This window comes from Jaculus jaculus, chromosome 11 (genome assembly GCF_020740685.1).
Source record: "Jaculus jaculus isolate mJacJac1 chromosome 11, mJacJac1.mat.Y.cur, whole genome shotgun sequence".
NCBI classification, from domain to species: Eukaryota; Metazoa; Chordata; class Mammalia; order Rodentia; family Dipodidae; genus Jaculus; species Jaculus jaculus.
This window is the reverse complement of record NC_059112.1, coordinates 25,255,838-25,273,851: the sequence shown is the minus strand read 5'-3', so window position 1 is coordinate 25,273,851 and position 18,014 is coordinate 25,255,838. Positions and strand designations below refer to the sequence as shown.

The window sequence follows — 18,014 nt, the reverse complement described above, 5'->3', positions numbered from 1 at the left end:
TTTTTTTTTTAACCCCCTTCCGTGGGTCCTGGGGAATCTAACCAAGGTCTTTTGGCTTTGCAGGCAAGTGCCTTAACTGGTAAGCCATCTCTCCTCCAGCCCATCAAAACTTTTTTTTTTTTAATTATTTTTATTTATTTGAAGGGGGGGAAGAGGCAGAGAGAGAGAACGGGCATGCCAGGGCCTCTAGCCAATGCAAACAAACTCCAGATGCATGTGCCACCTTGTGCACTGGCCTATGTGACTACTGGGGAATCGGACCTAGGTCCTTTGGCTTTGCAGGCAAGTGCCTTGATCACTAAGCTATCTTTCCAGCCTCCCAAAAACTTTTTTTTGTTTGTTTGTTTTTGGAGTGTCTCACGCTAGCCCAGGCTGACCTAGAATTCACTGTGTAGTCCCAGGCTGGTCTCAAGCTCATGGCAATCCACTTAACCTCTGCCTCCTGAGTGCTGAAATTAAAGGCATGCACTACCATACTACCCAGCCTTTCCCCAAAGTGTTATGCTATAGGGATCTTCGGAAGCATTGATCTGATCTGAAAGATACAATTCTTTTTTTAAAAAAAAAATTATTTGAGAGAGTGAAAGAGGCAGAGAGAGAGAGAGAGCTTGAGCGCACCAATAGAGCCTCTAGCCACTGCAAACAAACTTCCAGAGGCATGTGCCACCTTGTGAATCTGGCATGGTGGCGCATGGATTTAATTCCAGCACTCAGGAGGCAGAGTTAGGAGGATCACCATGAGTTCCAGGTCAGCCTGAGCTACAGTGAGACCCTACCTCAGAAAACTAAAAATGAAAAGAATACCTAGTATAGACCGGCATGATACTTATATGCTTATGAGAATGAATGTAAGTGGAGAGAATGTAGGTAGGTACTAGGGAATGTTAATGTAAATTATGTTGGATGGTTTTCTGAACCATTTAAGGTCACCAGGAATCTTGAATATGGACTAACATAAGATTAAAAGATTTAAGGAATATTATAGATAGGAAAGTACTTTAGAAACACATAAGTGCAAAGTAAGTAGATGTAGATAAATTTAAAGTAGGCTTGTTTTAGATACTAGCCAGTTGTTATTGAAGTAAGCTAAGGAGAAAAAAATAAGTTGAAGTAATTAGAAGATTTTAGTGTTGTATTAAGACTTTTGCCATTGTTTCTGGGTTTTTGACATTGCATTGGATGGTGTGGTATTTTAATCAGTTAACTGTTAAAACATTTAGAGTTGATTCATTTATATGAGCAGTTATGGCCTAAATGGCTTTTAATGACCATGAATTTTCATGTGATCTATAAAGAGCCCAGGTAGGTTAGGGATAAGGTATCTTAGCAATCAACTACAGATGAAATAAATATCACTTTGGGCCTAACACACATGTGTTTACAAATATAAAAATTTGTCTTTTTTCCCTAATAAAATGCCTGTAAAATCAACAAGCCATTGTACTGTTACTTTAAGTGGTATTATTTTTATTATTAAAAGCATTAAAGTTAGAATTTGTCAGTTTCTTTGCTTTAAATATTTTTACATTTGACCTCAGCTGAAAGGCCGAGAAGTATTGTGCTTTAATATTTTTAAATAATTGCTTTGAAAGCAGACACTTTTTTTTACTAGAGCAAATGATTGAACCTACAAAAAGGGGGCTAAATTTTTAATAGGTAATATTTAAAAATAGGCTTTCTTCTTGCTGCTATAACTAACATTTATTTTCTGTTTATTTTTAAGACGAGCAAAAATCAAATTAAAGTAGATCTTGTAGATGAGAATTTTACAGAATTAAGAGGAGAAATAGCAGGACCTCCAGACACACCATATGAAGGCAAGTACTTTCTTCTGTCTCACAATCTTGTGCGTTTTAGAACTCGTCTGAAACATTCAATGAGAACAATCTTGAGCCTTTATAAACTACATAGAAGGTAATTTCATTTGATTTAGGGTTTTCTTCAATTTTTGACTTTTATGTAGATTGATTTTTCTTACTGAATTTTAGCTATTTTTTTCTTTTCTCCAAAATAGATGTAGCAGAGCCCAAGTTACAGATTATAATAGGCTAGAGTTTAACATTTTGTATGTTTTATTCTGTTGTAGTTTAAAGCATTTTACTATATCTTATGCCCAATTCTTTTATCTAAAGTCATCACAAACTGTATAGCAAAACAGAATAAAACATAAATAATGTTAAGCCTTAAATTTGGACAGACCATATATTCTCATTTACCCTTCATATGGTTCTTAAAACAAAAGTAGCCTTAAAATTGTCACTAATAGGTCTGGGGACATGGCTCAGTCAGTAAAGCTCTTTCTGTGCATTATGAGAACTAGAGTTCAAATCCCCAGCCTGTAATCCCATCATGCATGGGAGGTGAGGCATAATCTGTGGGGCAAGCAGACCCTGCTTCAGTAAAATGAAGGGAAGAGTGAGTGATCTTGTAAGACACTTGGTGTCAACCTCTGGCCTTTATACATACTCAAAATGTTTTTATTTTTAAAGCTCCTTTCCCCTGTTATTTAATGTTTTATTTTCTTTCCTTTTTTTTTTTTTTTTTTTGAGGTAAGGTCTCCCTCTAGCCCAGGTTGACCAGGAACTCACTATGTAGTCTCAAGTTGGCGTTGAACTCAACAGTGATCTTCCTACCTCAGCCTCCCAAGTACAGGGATTAAAGGCATGCACTACCACACCTGGCTTAATAATTCATTTTCATGTCTTTATATAGGTTGTAGTCCCAATGCTTGCTTACTTTATTTAGGACCACTTTCAGTCATCATTTTAAGACACATAGAAATGAGGGGAAGAGATAGTTTTGCTAATCTTTGTTCCTAAATTACAGAACACAGAATTGGGCATAAGATATAGGAAAAAACTTTATAGTATTTTAATTTACTAGGCAAAATTTTGCAAATGGATATTGTAAATTTGGATTATATAGACTAACCATGACTCTTGCATATAAGTACTTGTTTACTAGGAAGCAGTATGTGGTAGCTCTTAATTTGTAAGAGCATTACCTGTATTTTCTCATTTGGTCTATACAATAAAAATCTTACGAGGTAAGTATAATTACCACTTTCATAGATAAACTTAAGCTTGAAGAAGTTGAATGATTTGTCGGAAGTCAAACATCTTGAGTATAACTACTGGGAGTTGACTTCTGACAGCTTTTTTACTTCAAAGGCTAGGCTTTATGTAAATAACTTACTGCTTTTCATTAACTCAGGATTGACCATATGTTTCAAGTGTGGTTATGACTACTTTGTGGTGGTATCTGTAATCTGTAGTGAGGTAACCAAAAACACCACCACCAACAAAACAAAACAACACTTTAGAAAAATGTAATATTCTTGATTACATTCTGCTTTTTGTTTTCATTCAGAACCTTAAAGAATATAAGGTGTCTTTAGTATGACCACACTTTCTTTCCATTTTTTCTACTTCTTATTATTTTTTTCAATGTAGTGAGGTTCTCATACTAGCCCATGCTGACCTGGAATTCACTGTGTAGTCTTAAGAATGGCCCGGAACTCACAACAATTCTCTTATCTCTGTCTCCCAAATGCTGGAACTAAAGTCTTGTGCCACCATGCCTGGCTTTTTATATATATATGCTTTTTATTTTTTGGATCTTCTAGATTCTTGAAGGGCAGGTATTGTAATTGATTTTATTTATTTATTTTGGTTTTTTGAAGTAGGGCTCACTCTAGCCCATGCTGACCTGGAATTCATTATGTATTCTCAGGCTGGCCTGGAACTCTCAACTCTGACTCCTGAATGCTGGGATTCTAAAGGCATGAGCCACCACTGCCTGGCTTGTATTTGATCTTTATTTTGTTATGTGCCCCACCTTTTTTTTGGCTGGTGCTAGGGATCAAATCCAAGGCTTCATGAATGTTAGCCAAACACTGTATAAACTGAGTAGTATCCCAGCCCCATAATTGTTATGGGTTACTTTTTAAATTTGTATATATATTTTTATTTTATTATTTTTTGGGGGTGTGTTTTTCGAGATAGGGTCTTGCTCTAGCCCAGGCTGACCTTGAACTCAGGGCGATCCTCCTACCTCTGCTGGGATTAAAGGCATGCGCTATCATGCCCAGCTCCAGCTGTATTTTTAAAGTGAAGTAGAACAATAACATTATCAATTATAGAACTCTTTTAGCTCTAAGACAGGCTTATTGTAAGGATCCTCCTTTGTTGATAGTTAAATGTTCATTACCCCTTAGCAGTGTTTCATAAATAGGTGGATTTGTAAAAGTGGGTAATGTACACATGTTTTGGAGTAATTTAAGATAAGAAACATACTATAATTTTTGTTGATTTTTAACTGTTTGGGCTTTTGTTTTGTTGTCTATTTTTTATTTTTATTTTTTGTTGTTTTTTGGAGGTAGTGGTCTTACTCTAACTCAGGCTGACCTGAAATTCATTATGTAGTCTTGGTAGCCTCGAACACATGGTGATCCTCCTACATCTCCCTCTTAAGTGCTGGGATTAAAGTTGTGCCCCACCATGTCCAGCTAAAATATTTTATTTTTATCATTTGAGAGAGAGAGAGAGAGAGAAAGAGAGTGGGTACACCAGGGCATCCTGCCACTGCAAATGAACTCCAGATGCATGTGTTATCTTGTGCGTCTGGCCTATGTGGGTCCTGGGGAATCGAACCTGGGTCCTTTGGCTTTGTAGGCAAATGCCTTAACTACTAAGCTGTCTCTCCACCCCTATTTTTATTTGAGAGAGAGGGGAGAATAGGCACACTAGTGCCTTCAGCCACTGCAAACGGACTCCATACTTATGCGCCTCCTTGTGTGCATGTGGACCTTAAGCTTGCTTCACCTTTGTGGATCTGGCTAACGTGGCATCTGAAAGTAGAACATGGGTCCTTGTCTTTGCAGGCAAGCATCTTCCATGCTAAGCCTTCTCTCCAACCCCTTAAGTTCTTTTTGTTTATTTGTTTTGCCCTCTTAGCACACTTGTTTTTTTTTTTTTTTTTAATTTGTGTGGGGGGTGTGCAGATAGAAAAGAAAGGCATTTAGAAAGAATGAATGGTTGTGCCAGGGCCTCTATTTACTGCATATGAGCTCTATATGCATGCACCACCTTATGCATCTTGCTTACGTGAGTCCTGGGGAGTCAAACCTGGGTCCTTCGGTTTTTCAGGCAAGTTCCTTAACTGCTAAGCCATATTTCCAGCCCTAGTTTTGGTTTTAAATAAGCTTATCTGTCTTTTCTTTCTCCTTCCTTCCTCCCTCTCTTTCTCCCCCCCCCCCACCCAGGTAGGGTTTCACTCTAACCCAGGCTGACCTGGAATTCACTCTGTAGTCTCAGGGTGGCTTTGAACTCTCAGTGATCCTCCTACCTCTGCCTGCAAGTGCTGGGATTAAAGGCGTGCACCACCACGCCTGGCTTTTCTCTTTGTTTCTTATAGAAAGAGGCAGATGGACAGAGTGAGAGTGTATGGGTGCTCAAGGGACTGTTGCCACTGCAAATGAACTCTAGACTCATGTGCCACTTTTTGCATCTGGCTTTATATGGGTACTGGGGAATTGAAGCTAGGCATTGGGTTTTGCAAACAATCACCCTTTTTAAAAAGTTTACTTATTTATTTGAGAGAGTAGAGAGAGGGCCGGGAGAATGGGCATGCCAGCGCCTCCAGGCACTACAAACTACAGACGCATGTGCTACCTTGTGCATCTGGCTTACAGTCTCAGGCTGGCCTCAAACTTACAGTGACCCTCCTTTGCTATCTGAGTGCTGGGATTAAACACATGCACCACCATGCCCAGCTCCACATAGTTTTGTTTCTTATTTTATTTTTTTGTTTTTAAAATATTTTCATTAGAAAGAGAGAGGATGTCTCAGAGCCTCTAGTCATTGCAAGTGACCTCCATATGCTTCACCATCATGTGCATCTGGTTTACATGGCTTGTGAGGAATCAAACCTGGCTTCTTTGGCTTTGTAGCCAGGCACCTTAACTGCTAAGCCATCTTTCCATCTCCTACTTTTGTCTTGATTTGGTTTGGTTTGGTTTTTGGAGGTGGAAATTTACTCCAGCCGAGGCTGACCTGGAATTCACTGTCTCACGGTGGCCTCAAACTCATGAAGATCCTCTTGGCCTCTTGAGTTCTGGGATTAAAGGCATATATGATTATGCCTGGCTCCTATTTTTGTTTTTGATCTGAACTTTTTGATTTTCAAGGTAGCTTCTCACTCTAGTCCAGGATGACCTGGAATTCATTATGTAATTTCAGGGTGGCTTTGAACTCAGCTTTAGTGATCCTTCTACCTCTGCCTCCTGAGTGCTGGGATTAAAGTCATGTGCCACCACCCTGGCTTTGATTAAACTTTTTAAAGCTAAAGCAAAAATTTATATGTGAAATGTTTATCTTTAATAAGCAACTTTATATAATATTGAAACTAACCTGATTGAGTTGGGGAGATGGCTCAGCAGGTAAAAACCTTTGCTTATAAGCCTACTGACCTGATCTTGATTCAGCACTCATGTAAAGCTAGAAGCAGTGTGGCCCAGTCCTTGGGGGCAACCATTGGTGGTGCCAGGATTTTCAGGGACTTGACTGACATAGACATCAGTGAAATATCAAGAGACTCTGTCTTTTTTTTTTTTTTTTAACTTTATTTTTATTTACTTATTTGAGGGGGTGCTCAGAGATAGGGAGAGAGAGAATGGGAGCACGAGGGCCTCCTGCCACTGCGAATGAACTCCAGACGTATGTGCCACCTTGTGCATCTGGCTTTCGTGGGTCCTAGGGATTAGAACGGAGGTCCTTTGGCTTTGCAGGCAAATGTCTTAACCACTTAGCCATCTCTTCAGCCCAAGAGATCCTGTCTTGAAGAAAGGTAGAATGTGACAGCCCTGAGGTTGTCCCTTGGCGTCTGCACATGCACTGTGGCTTGCATATGTCATACACAAATACACAAAAAATATGACCAGATTGGCAAGTAGCATATTTGTAGGAAGCTTGTCATATTGCTTATTAACTTAGTTTTCTTCTTTTGCCTAAATAACTTCATGACCCAAGAAAAATTTAGTGTATTTTTTTTTCAAACAGCTATTTTAAATTTGTGGAATTTAAATGGGTAGTTCAGTAATTTTCATCCCATTTTCTTTTCCCCTTTTGAGGAAGCTAAAGTTTGTAAATGTTTGGCCAGGCACTGTGCCACATGCCTGCAATCCCAGCACTTGGGGATCTGAGGTAGGTGGATTGCCACAAGTTTGAGGTCAGCCTGGATATATAAATGAACTGTAGGGCAGCCTTAGCTACATGATATTGGAAGCTTTCTTTCTTCTTTTCTTAAAAAATTTATTTATTTTCTCTTCAATTTTTTATTAACAACTTCCATGATTATAAACAGTATCCCATTTATTTCTTTTAAAAATATTTTTATTCATTTATTTATAAGCAGAGAGAGCAAGAGAATGTGCACACCAGGCCCTTCAGCTGCTGCAAATGAACTCCAGATGCATACACCACTGTGCATATGGCTTTATGTGGGTGCTGGTGAATTTACTCAGGGTCCTTAGGCTTTGCAGGCAAGTGCCTTAACCTCTGAGTCATCTCTATAGCCCTGGAAGCTATTCTTTAAGCAGGGTATAATGGCACACACCTGTAGGTGCAATCATTTTAAGAGAGTAAGATGGAAGAGTTGCAGAAGTTTAAAGTCCAGACCAGCCTGAACAACATAGCAAGATTTTTCCCTAAAGTATTATTTTTCAAGCATAAATGTTTTCTAGTGAAGATTGTTATTTTATATAGTGTTTATAAAAGCCCCATAGTTCATTGATGGGTCATCTGAATGACAGTGGGCCCTTGAGATTACATTGCCTAGTGACATCATCACTGTCTTAATATTCTGTGGTGTTTACACAATGATGATGCTCCTCTCATAGCATATCCACCATTAATTGGCGCACAGTGTTAGGGCTTATCCTACAGTAGTGAAAATTGTCCTGTAATAAAGCAAAAGAAACCACATAACATGGAGTAGAAATAGTATTTTGAGGCCACCCTTATACTGCATAGTGGAATCTGGGATAGCCTGGGCTAGCACAAGACTCTACCTTGGGAAAAAGAAATGGTATTTTTTGGGCTCTCAAACTGCTCCTTAAAGATTGTTTTGGGTATTTAAGGACAGATTTAGCCAGGCAGTGGTGGCACACACCTTTAATCCCAGCACTGGGGAGGCAACGGTAGAATCTCTGTGAGTTCTAGGCCACCCTGAGAATACAGAGTGAATTCCAGGTCAGCCTGAGCTAGAGTGAGACCTTAACTCCAAAAAAACCAAAAGAAAAGAAAAGAGAAAAAGGTGAGACTTCTATGTTCTCCCCTTTGTCAGCACTTCCATCTGTATGATTTAAAAGTAATAAAATTGCTGGCACAATAATAAAATTGGTGGAACATTCCTGTAATTCCAGCACTTGAGAGGAAGAGGTAGGAGAATTGCTGTTAGCTAGAGTCCAGCTTAGATTTACAATGAGTTTTATGTCAGCCTGGGCTAAAATAAAATAAATTAAATTCAGGCCAAGTATGGTAGTATAACCCTTTCATTCCAGCATTGGGGAGGCTGACGGAGGAGGACAGCCTGGGGCAACAGAGTTAGAACCATGTCGGCCAGGACTACAGTGACACCCTACCTCAAAAAAGCAAAAACAATAATAAATTTTAATTTTAAAAGAACTTTCTGTAATAGATTGTAGAGATGGTAATCTAAAATTTAATTGGGAAAAATAGAATTTTAGGAAGGGAAAAGAAGGGCCTATGTGTATTACTCAAGACAAATATCTTATTCCTGAATTTGAAACTGGTATTTATAATTCTAAAAGTAAATTGTCATCTCTATATTGTCACAATTTCCTCACATATCCATCTCTTTCCTCCCTCCCCCCCAATTTCTTTTGGCTACTTTATATTTCATTGCTGCCATATATTCTATGGTTTAGGCATCTTCAATCTGCTTATCATTTAATACAGGGGATTGATTATTTAAGAAAAGAATTGGAACAATAAAAGCTTGAAGGATGAGTATGGTGGCCCATTCCAGTAATCGCATTTGGGAAGCTGAGGCAAGAGAAACATAGTTTGAGACCAGTTGAAGCTAGAGAGGCTTGCTTGAAGAAAAAACACAAGAAAAGAAAAGAAACCATGGGAAAGGGGTAGATTTGAAAGCATCCGGGATATATTGAGGGAAGTGCCCTATTTAAATTTTTTTTTTAATATTTAGAAGTATTATTTTATATGTTATATATTTTATGTTGTTACTTTTTTAAAAAGTTTTTTTTTTTTTTCTTTGCTTGTTTTTTTATTTTCCAAGGTAGGGTTTTGCTCTAGACCAGGCTAACCTGGAATTCACTATGTAATCTCAGGGTGGCCTCAAACTCATAGCAGTTCTCCTACCTCTGCCTCCCAAGTGCTAGGATTAAAGGTGTGCACCACCACATCTGGCTAAAGGTTGTTTTTATATTTATTTATTTTGTTTGTTTGTTTTATTGAGGTAGGGTCTCACTCTAGCCCAGGCTGACCTGGAATTAACTGTATAGTCTCAGGGTGGCCTCTAACTCATGGTGATCCTCCTACCTCTGCCTCCTGAGTGCTAGGATTAAAGGCGTGCGCCACCATGCCCGGCTAATGTTTTTTTTTTAATTAATTAATTAGAGATAGAATGAGCACACCAGGGTCTTCATCCACTACACACTTCAGATGCATATGCCACCTTTGTGTATCTGGCTTACATGGGTCCTGGGAAATTAAACCTAAGTTCTTTGGCTGCCTTAATCGCTAAGCCATCACTCTAGCCCTGGTTTTTTACTCTTTATGTATGTAGCTGAGGTTGACCTTGAACTTGATCCAACTGCCTCTTACTCTGAAGTTCTGGGGTTACAGGTGTCCATGCTTAGCTCCTATGTTTTTTAATACTGAATATTCTATGTTAATAAGTCATGACATTTTTTAAATTGGGATTTTCATTAGAGGTAGCCCTGTTGCCCTTTGAGCTTGACACCTGGTCCTTTGGCCTATCCCTTTCAAGTGCTGGGATTATAAGCATGTGCTATCATTTCCAACTTAGAGGTAAGATTCTAGTCTAGTGTCTCCTCCAGTTAAGACTTCCCCTTTCAAAGTTTACTGAGAAGCAGTTATTTTCAAGTTGGCTACCCTAGTTATGAAAACCTCGATAAGCTTTTATTGAATGCATGTTTAGTTGCTGGTTGTTCAGATAACGTCAAAATGGAATGTTACTTTCTAACTACATACAGGATTGCTAGTTAGAATAATGGTGTGACTTTTTGTGTGTTGTTTACCCACTTAAAGGAAGAGCATAAGAATAGCAGGGTAGTTTATGCCTCTGTCTTGTTTTGTTAGGTTTTGTTTTGAAAAATTTTTAAAAATATATTTTATTTATTTGAGAAAGAGAAAGAGGGAGAGAGAGAGAGAGAGAGGTGCTCCAGGGCCTCCAGCCACTGCAAACAAACTCCAGATGCATGTGCCTTCTTGTGCATCTGGCTTACGTGGGTCCTGGGGAATCGAACCAGGGCCCTTTGGCTTTGCAGGCAAGTGCCTTAACCACTAAGCCATCTCTCCAGCCTTTTTTGAAAATTTTAAGAAGATTGTTTATATTTTTTTGAGGTATGGCCTCATGTCATCTGGCTGTCCTTGAGTTTGCTGTGAGGCCAAGGCTGAATTTGAACTCCTGATCCACTTATCTCTACTTTCCTGGTACTTCGCTTCGTGTCATATTCCAGGAAGCCCCTCCTTAGGGCAAAAATGAAAAGATTGAGTCTTTTTTTGTTTATGTGAACTGGCTAAAAGATTTTTTATTTTTATTAGTGTTGTTATCTGCATGTGTCTTTTGTCTTTATACCATCTTTAACTGTTGAACCATCTCTCTGGCCCTGTCATTACGCTACCTATACCTTTAGCAATGCCTTTTGCATTTTTTTTCTATTTTTTGTAATTATCAACTCTTTCTGGGGTAGTTTGTTGGAAACAAAAGAAATTGAGCCTGTTCTAATTATCTTAATGAAACGCTTGGTATTGGATTATCTCTAGGTTTAATGGAGTTAAGTATCTCTTAACTAATAGTGATAAGCTAAAATAGTTCTACCAGATGAATTTTAAATAATCTTTAGTAAACACCAATAGTTCTGATATTATTTTAGTGTTTCAACTTTTCATTAGATTCGAATACAAGGTTGTAGATGTTCTAAAAAGTGAAATAGTATTTATTTTGATTTAAATACTGAGTTGAACTGTATTCTCAACTCTGTTTTTCCATTTTTCCTTTTTAGGAGGAAGATACCAACTAGAGATAAAAATACCAGAAACATATCCATTTAATCCCCCTAAGGTATTGTAAACCTGTTTCTTGACATAAACTTTTAAAGTATTTATATTTCTTGGCTCAATTAACATAGTTATATTTCAGTACTTATTAAAGTTAGAGCTTTGTGAGTTGTTTATTGTATATAAATTCAGTGTGAGGAGATTTTAGGCAATGGTAGATGGTTTGCCTTTGAAATTAGAATGAAAAGTAAGTTTATTCAGTGGCATCCAATAATGGCTTGGAGTTCAGTGTGGGACTAATAATAGTGACTGGAGGTCCTGGTGCACCCATTCTGTCTCTAATAAATAACTATATTTTAAAAAGATAGCTACAGGACTGGAGAAATGGCTTAGTGGTTAAGTGCTTGCCTGTGAAGCCTAAGGATCCCTGTTCAAGGCTTGATTCCCCAGGACCCACATTATCCAGATGCATAAGAGGTGCATGCGTCTGGAGTTCATTTACAGTAGCTGGAGGCCCTGGCGCGTCCAATCTCTCTATATCTATCTCTCCCTCCCTCTGTTGCGCCCAAATAAATAAATAAAAATGAACAAATTTTTTTTTTTTTTAAAAAGTGAGCAACAAAGAAAATGTATAGTATGTACCAAGGAATACAGCAGTAAGACATGGTCCCTGCTTTCCTGAATCAGGAGGGGGAAAATGATGAGTGATGACAGTTGAGATGTCTATTAGAGAGAATGGTCTTATCTCTGGCTGTGCATCACAAGGAAGCCTAGCCTCGGCTTAGATTTTGAACTGGTCTGTCTGTATCTTTATCTCCTTCATGTCATATAGCTTTATTGTCTCTTGGTTGCCTTTTTTTTGTCCCCCGAGGTTTCATTCTAGCCCAGGCCAGCCTGGAATTCACTATATAGTTTCAAAGTGGTCCTGAACTCCCGGCAGTCCTTTTACCTATGTCTCCCGAGTGCAGGGATTAAATGTGTGCACCACCACGGCCTGCTGGGTTGCCTACTTTGTGATCACCTTCCCATCCTGGCCTCTCCTACTCACTCTGTGCACTGCTGATCTGTAAATCTTCCTGAAAAGTGGTTCCTTCCTTTGCTAACAAAGTCCAAACTCCTTACCTAGGCACTTAAAGCCCCCTACAACCTGACCTGAACTTTTCTTTTCATCTTATGTTCTACCATTTCCACCCCCAACATGTGACTCAGTCTCCTGCCTAGATTATTTGGTGTTTCCACTTGATGTTTATTCTTTTATGTCTTTTATATCATTGCATTTGTATGTTTCTGGCTAAAGTAAGTTATGTGAGTAAATTATGCCCGTCATATGTTTCTCTGCTCTCTCATTAGTATTTTACCCATTTAATATTGCAAACATTTCATCAGTTCGTGTATCATTTTGGTTATCTTCTAATATCTTTCTTGCTCCTGACTCAAGAACCATATTTTCTATACCTACATCTTTAGCCCTTAACAATATAGTTTATTTTTATGGGCATGTTATAGTAGCCACTTAAGAATATTCTGATACCAAAACCAGACAAAGATAGACCAAAAAAAGAAAATTACAGATCAATCTCCCTCATGAACATACATGTAAAAATTCTCAACAAAATATTGGCAAACAGAATTCAAGAATATATCAGAAAGATAATTCACTCTGACCAAGTAGACTTTCTCCCAGAGATGCAGGGATGGTTCAACATAGGCAAATCGATAAATGTAATACATTATATAAATGGGTTGAAGGACAAAAATGACATGATCATCTCATTAGATGCAGAGAAAGCGTTCGACAAAATCCAACATCCCTTCATGATAAAAGTCCTACAGAGACTGGGAATAGAAGGAACATATCTTGATATAATAAAGGCTATTTATGACAAGCCTACAGCCAACATATTACTAAATGGGGAAAAACTGGAAGCTTTTCCACTAAAATCAGGAACAGGACAAGGGTGTCCACTGTCCCCACTTTTATTTAATATAGTACTGGAAGTCTTAGTCATAGCAATAAGGTAAGAGACACACATAAAAGGGATACAAATTGGAAAGGAAGAGATCAAGTTATTATTATTTTCAGATGACATGATTCTATATATAAAGGACCCTAAAAACTCTACCAGCAAACTGTTAGAGCTGATCAAGACCTACAGCCATTTAGCAGGACACAAAATAAATACACAGAATTCAGTAGTCTTCCTGTATGCTAACAACAAACACAGAAGATGAAATCAGAATCATTCCCATTCACAATTTGATCAAAGAAAATAAAGTACCTTGGAATAAACCTAACCAAGGAAGTAAAGAATCTCTACAATGAAAACTATAAAACACTCAAGTGAGAAATTACAGAAGAAACTAGGAAATGGAAAAACATCCTTTGTTCCTGGATTGGAAGAATCAATATTGTGAAAATGGCAGTATTACCAAAAGCAATCTACACATTTAATGCAATCTCCATCAAAAACAATCCAAAAATTCATTTGGAATCACAAAAAACCTCGCATATCTAAAGTAATACTGAGCAACAAAAATAAGGCTGGTGGTATTACCATCCCTGATTTTAACCTATACTACACAGCCATAGTAACAAAAACAGCATGGTACTGGCACAAAAACAGACATATAGATCAGTGGAACAGAATAGAGGACCGAGATGTAAGCCCAAGTAGCTATAGCCACCTGATATTTGATAAAAATGCTAAAAATTCTCATTGGAGGAAAGACAGCCTCGTCAACAAATGGTGCTGAGAAAACTGGATATTTATCTGTAGAAGGATGAAAATATTCTTCTCCCTCTTCATGCACAAGAATTAAGTCCAAATAGACTAAAGACCTTAACATCAAACCTGAAACTCTGAAACTGCTAGAGGAAAAAGTAGGGGAAACCCTTCAACATACTGGACTTGGCAATGACTTTCTGAATATAACCCCAATTGCTCAGGCAATAAAACCACAGATTGACTGCTGGGACCTCATGAGATTACAAAGAATTTGTACAGCAAAGGACACTGTGAATAAAGCAAAGAAGCAACCTACAGAATGGAAAAAAAAAATCTTTGCCAGCTATATATCTGATAGAGGATTAATATCTAGGATAGACAAACAACTCAAAAAGTTAAATAATAAGAAATCAAACAAGCAAATTAAAAAATGGTCTATGGAGCTAAATAGAGAGTTCTAAAAAGAAGAAATATAAGCAACTAAAAAAATGTTCTACATCCCTAGTCATCAGGGAAATGTAGATTAAAACTACATTGATATTCCATCTCACTCCTGTCAGAATGGCAACCATCATGAAAACAAATGATCATAAATGCTGGTGTGGATATGGAAAAAGAGGAATCCTTCTACACTGTTGGTGGGAATGTAATCTTGTCCAACCATTTATTGTGGAAATCAGTGTGGAGGTTCCTAAGACAGCTAAAAATTGATCTACCACATGACCCAGCTACAGCACTCCTAGGCATATATCCTAAGGACTCATCCCATTTCCTTAGAACTATGTGCTCAACCATGTTTATTGCTGCTCAATTCATAATAGCTGGGAAATGGAGCCAGCCTAGATGTCCCTCAATTGATGAGTGGATAATGATGTGGCACATTTATACAATGGACTACTCAGCGGTAAAGAAAAATGAAGTTATGAAATCTGCAGGAAAATAGATGGATCTGGCAAGGATTATACTAAGTGAGGTAACCCAGGCCCAGAAAGCCAAGCACTGCATGTTCTCCCTCATGTGGATCCCAGCTACAAATGATTGGGCTTCTGTGTGAGAAGGAAAAAAGTCAGTAGCAGAGGCCAGTAAGCTAAAAAAGAGATATAAAGGGAAGAGAAAAGAAGGGAGGAGGGTACTTACTGGGTTGGCATTACATATATATATATATAAATAGAAGAATAGATTAACCGGGCTGAAAAGTCCCAAGTGAGGTTAGGGGAAGAGATTGAGTAAAGGAAAGGTGGAGGGAGGGCTAATCAAAATCTAAGAGGATATAAATAAATCATATGGAATCCTCGGGTTTGGACAATGTAACACTCAGGAGCTTTAGATTGTTGCTAGAAAATTGTCCATGCCAGGGATGGGATACCTTCAGGGAGTTGTTGGCCAGGGAGGTCCCTAATGCCCCCAAACCATTATAGGCCATTGCCAGGGCTCTTGGTTTCACACCAGGAATAGATGGTAAGACCCTATTGCTGAAGACTCCACATACTTGGGCTGCTAGGCCACTGAGAAATCCTGCTTGGAACTGAGCTGATAACCTCCTCCATGTAGACCAGCTGACAGAAAGCTGGAAGAAGTCATTCTGCATGCAGTTCAATGGGGGAGAGAGAAATCACCAGTGAAGATACCCAACAGTGGACACTGAAAGCCTTATCATTGGCCAGGCAGGCCAAATGAGCCAATGGGTGCAACAGTGGCATGTCTGTCATGGTGGACACCAACTGCCCTCTAATTGGACTGGAGGGATAGTCATGTACACTAGGGGTGGAACATCTGCTGATGTCTGGATAAATGTATGTACTATGTTCATCAACTGCCCAGTAAGCACTTCTGTTAATATTCATACCCTTATATTAATGCTACTCTCACTTTGGGTAGAGAATCTTCTCTTTTCAGATAGCAGTGACCTTGGGACAACTCAGAAGGTATCATAGTGCTGGAAAGAAGTGACTGGAGTACTGCGTAACATCTCGATCACACCTTCCAAGGCTCAGGGTCTAATGCGGAAGAGGTGGCGGAAAGAATGTAAGGGCCAAAGGAAGGGTAGGACTCCTTACAACGTGCTCCCTCCAGACACAAAATGGCCTGGATATCCATGACCTCACAAAGCCTGACACTACCTACACAAGACCATCATAAGGGGAGGAAAAGACCATGACACCAAAATAAAAGAGAGATTGATTGGCAAGGGGAAGGGATATGATGGAGAATGGAATTTCAAAAGGGAAAGTGGGGGGAGGGAGGGTATTACCATGGGATACTTTTTATAATCATGGAAAATGTTAATAAAAATTGAGAAAAAGCTAGGGTGTGGAGGCAGAGACAGTGGTGCACCTAAGCAAGAATCAAGTCAGGAATTTTGCCTCAAATGTGGAGAGACAGAGGACTTTCCCAAGAGTTGTCCTGACCTCCTCACACACAGTGTGCATAAGTGCAAATAATAAAATTAGTTTAATTGAAAATTTAAAAAAATATTCTGGAATTCATTCTGTATAAAGTAAAAAGCAAAAGCAAACAAAAAATCACATAAGAGAGTAGGAGATGGTTCATTGGATAAAGATGTTTGCTTGCAAAGTGGGATGGCCCGGGTTCAATTCCTCAGTACTCACATAAAGCCAGATGCAGAGTGGTGCATGCACCTGGCATTTGTTTCCATTGGTGGAAGGCCTTGGTGTGCCCATACTCACTCACTCTCTTATGCTGACAAAATAAATAACTAAAAATATAGCTGAGCATGGTGCCACACTCCTTTAATCCCATCACTCAGAAAGTAGGAGGATTGATGCTTGAGGCCATCCTGAGGACTACATAGTGAATTCCAAATTACCCTGGGTTAGAGCAAGATCCTACCTCATAAAAACTTAAAATACACACACACACATTCACTCACCAAGAAAAGAAGAATGAACGACACAAGAAAGAGGGCTAGGGAGATTGCTCAGTGGTTAAGTGCCAATCCAAGTTTAGTCTTCTTTAGCCCTCACATAATACTAGAGGCAAACATGGTTTAAACACCTATAATCTCAAAGTTCCTACAGCAATGGCAAAAAGATCCAGGTGAATTTCAGAAGCTCCCAAGCAGCTACAACAGCTGGGGAGGCCCTCTCTCAAAAGGATGGGAGGAGAGACGAAACACCCAGCACAGGGCCTTACACTTACATGCCTATCCATACATATCATACCTACACTTAGATGCATGTGCACACACACATACCAAAAAAAGGATGAAAATCTGAAAATGAAAGGATACTGTGGGGGCTGAAGAGGTGGCTTAGGAGTTAAGGCACTTGCCTACAAAGCCAAAGGACATCAGTTCGATTCCCCAGAACCCATGTAAGCCAGATGCCCAAGATGATGCTTGCATCTGGAGTTCATTTTCAATGGCTGGATGCCCTGGCACACCCTTTCTCTCTCTGCACCCCTCTTTATCTGTCTCAAATGCATAAATAAGTACAAATATTTAAAAAAGAAAAGATAGTGAGCCAGGCGTGGTGACACACGACTTTAATCCCAGTACTGGGGAGGCAGAGGTTGGAGGATCACCATGAGTTCAAGGTCACCCTGAGAGTACATAGTGGATTCCGTGTCAGCCTGAACTAGAGTGAGACACTAACCCTGGGGAAGGTGGGGGATAGATAAAGATACTGTGGGAAATAGCTCCAATGGTAAAAAAAGAGGGCTGGCTGGAGAGATGGCTTAGCATTTAAGGGTGTTTGTCTCTAAAACGTAAGGACCTAGGCTTGGTTCCCCAGTACCCGTACAAGCCAGATGCACAATGTGGCAATTCCTCTGGAATTCACTTGAGTTCATTTGCAACGGCTGAAGGCTCTGGCCTTCCCAATCTTTCTCATCCATTCTCTCTCCCTCTTTTTATTTTAATATTATTTTTTGTTTTTTTCTGAGTTGTGCACCACCATGCCCAGCTTCACTCTCTTTAAAATACATTTAAAAAACCCCCACACAGCCAGACATGGGGGCACACACGTTTAATCCCAGTACTTAG

At 39.0% G+C, this 18,014-nt stretch overlaps 1 protein-coding gene across 2 annotated transcripts in view; it reads left to right on the top strand.

Annotated features, from left to right (window-relative positions):
* Positions 1–18,014, top strand: part of Ube2k (ubiquitin conjugating enzyme E2 K) — a 66,905-nt gene that overhangs the window by 26,176 nt on the left and 22,715 nt on the right. Inside the window, exons 2-3 of one of the 2 annotated variants that reach the window (XM_045161555.1) lie at positions 1,724–1,817; positions 11,291–11,349. In XM_045161555.1, coding sequence (XP_045017490.1) covers positions 1,724–1,817; positions 11,291–11,349 — 153 coding nt within the window. The remainder of the gene's footprint in view (positions 1–1,723; positions 1,818–11,290; positions 11,350–18,014) is intronic. The other variant, XM_045161556.1, reaches the window with a different exon arrangement.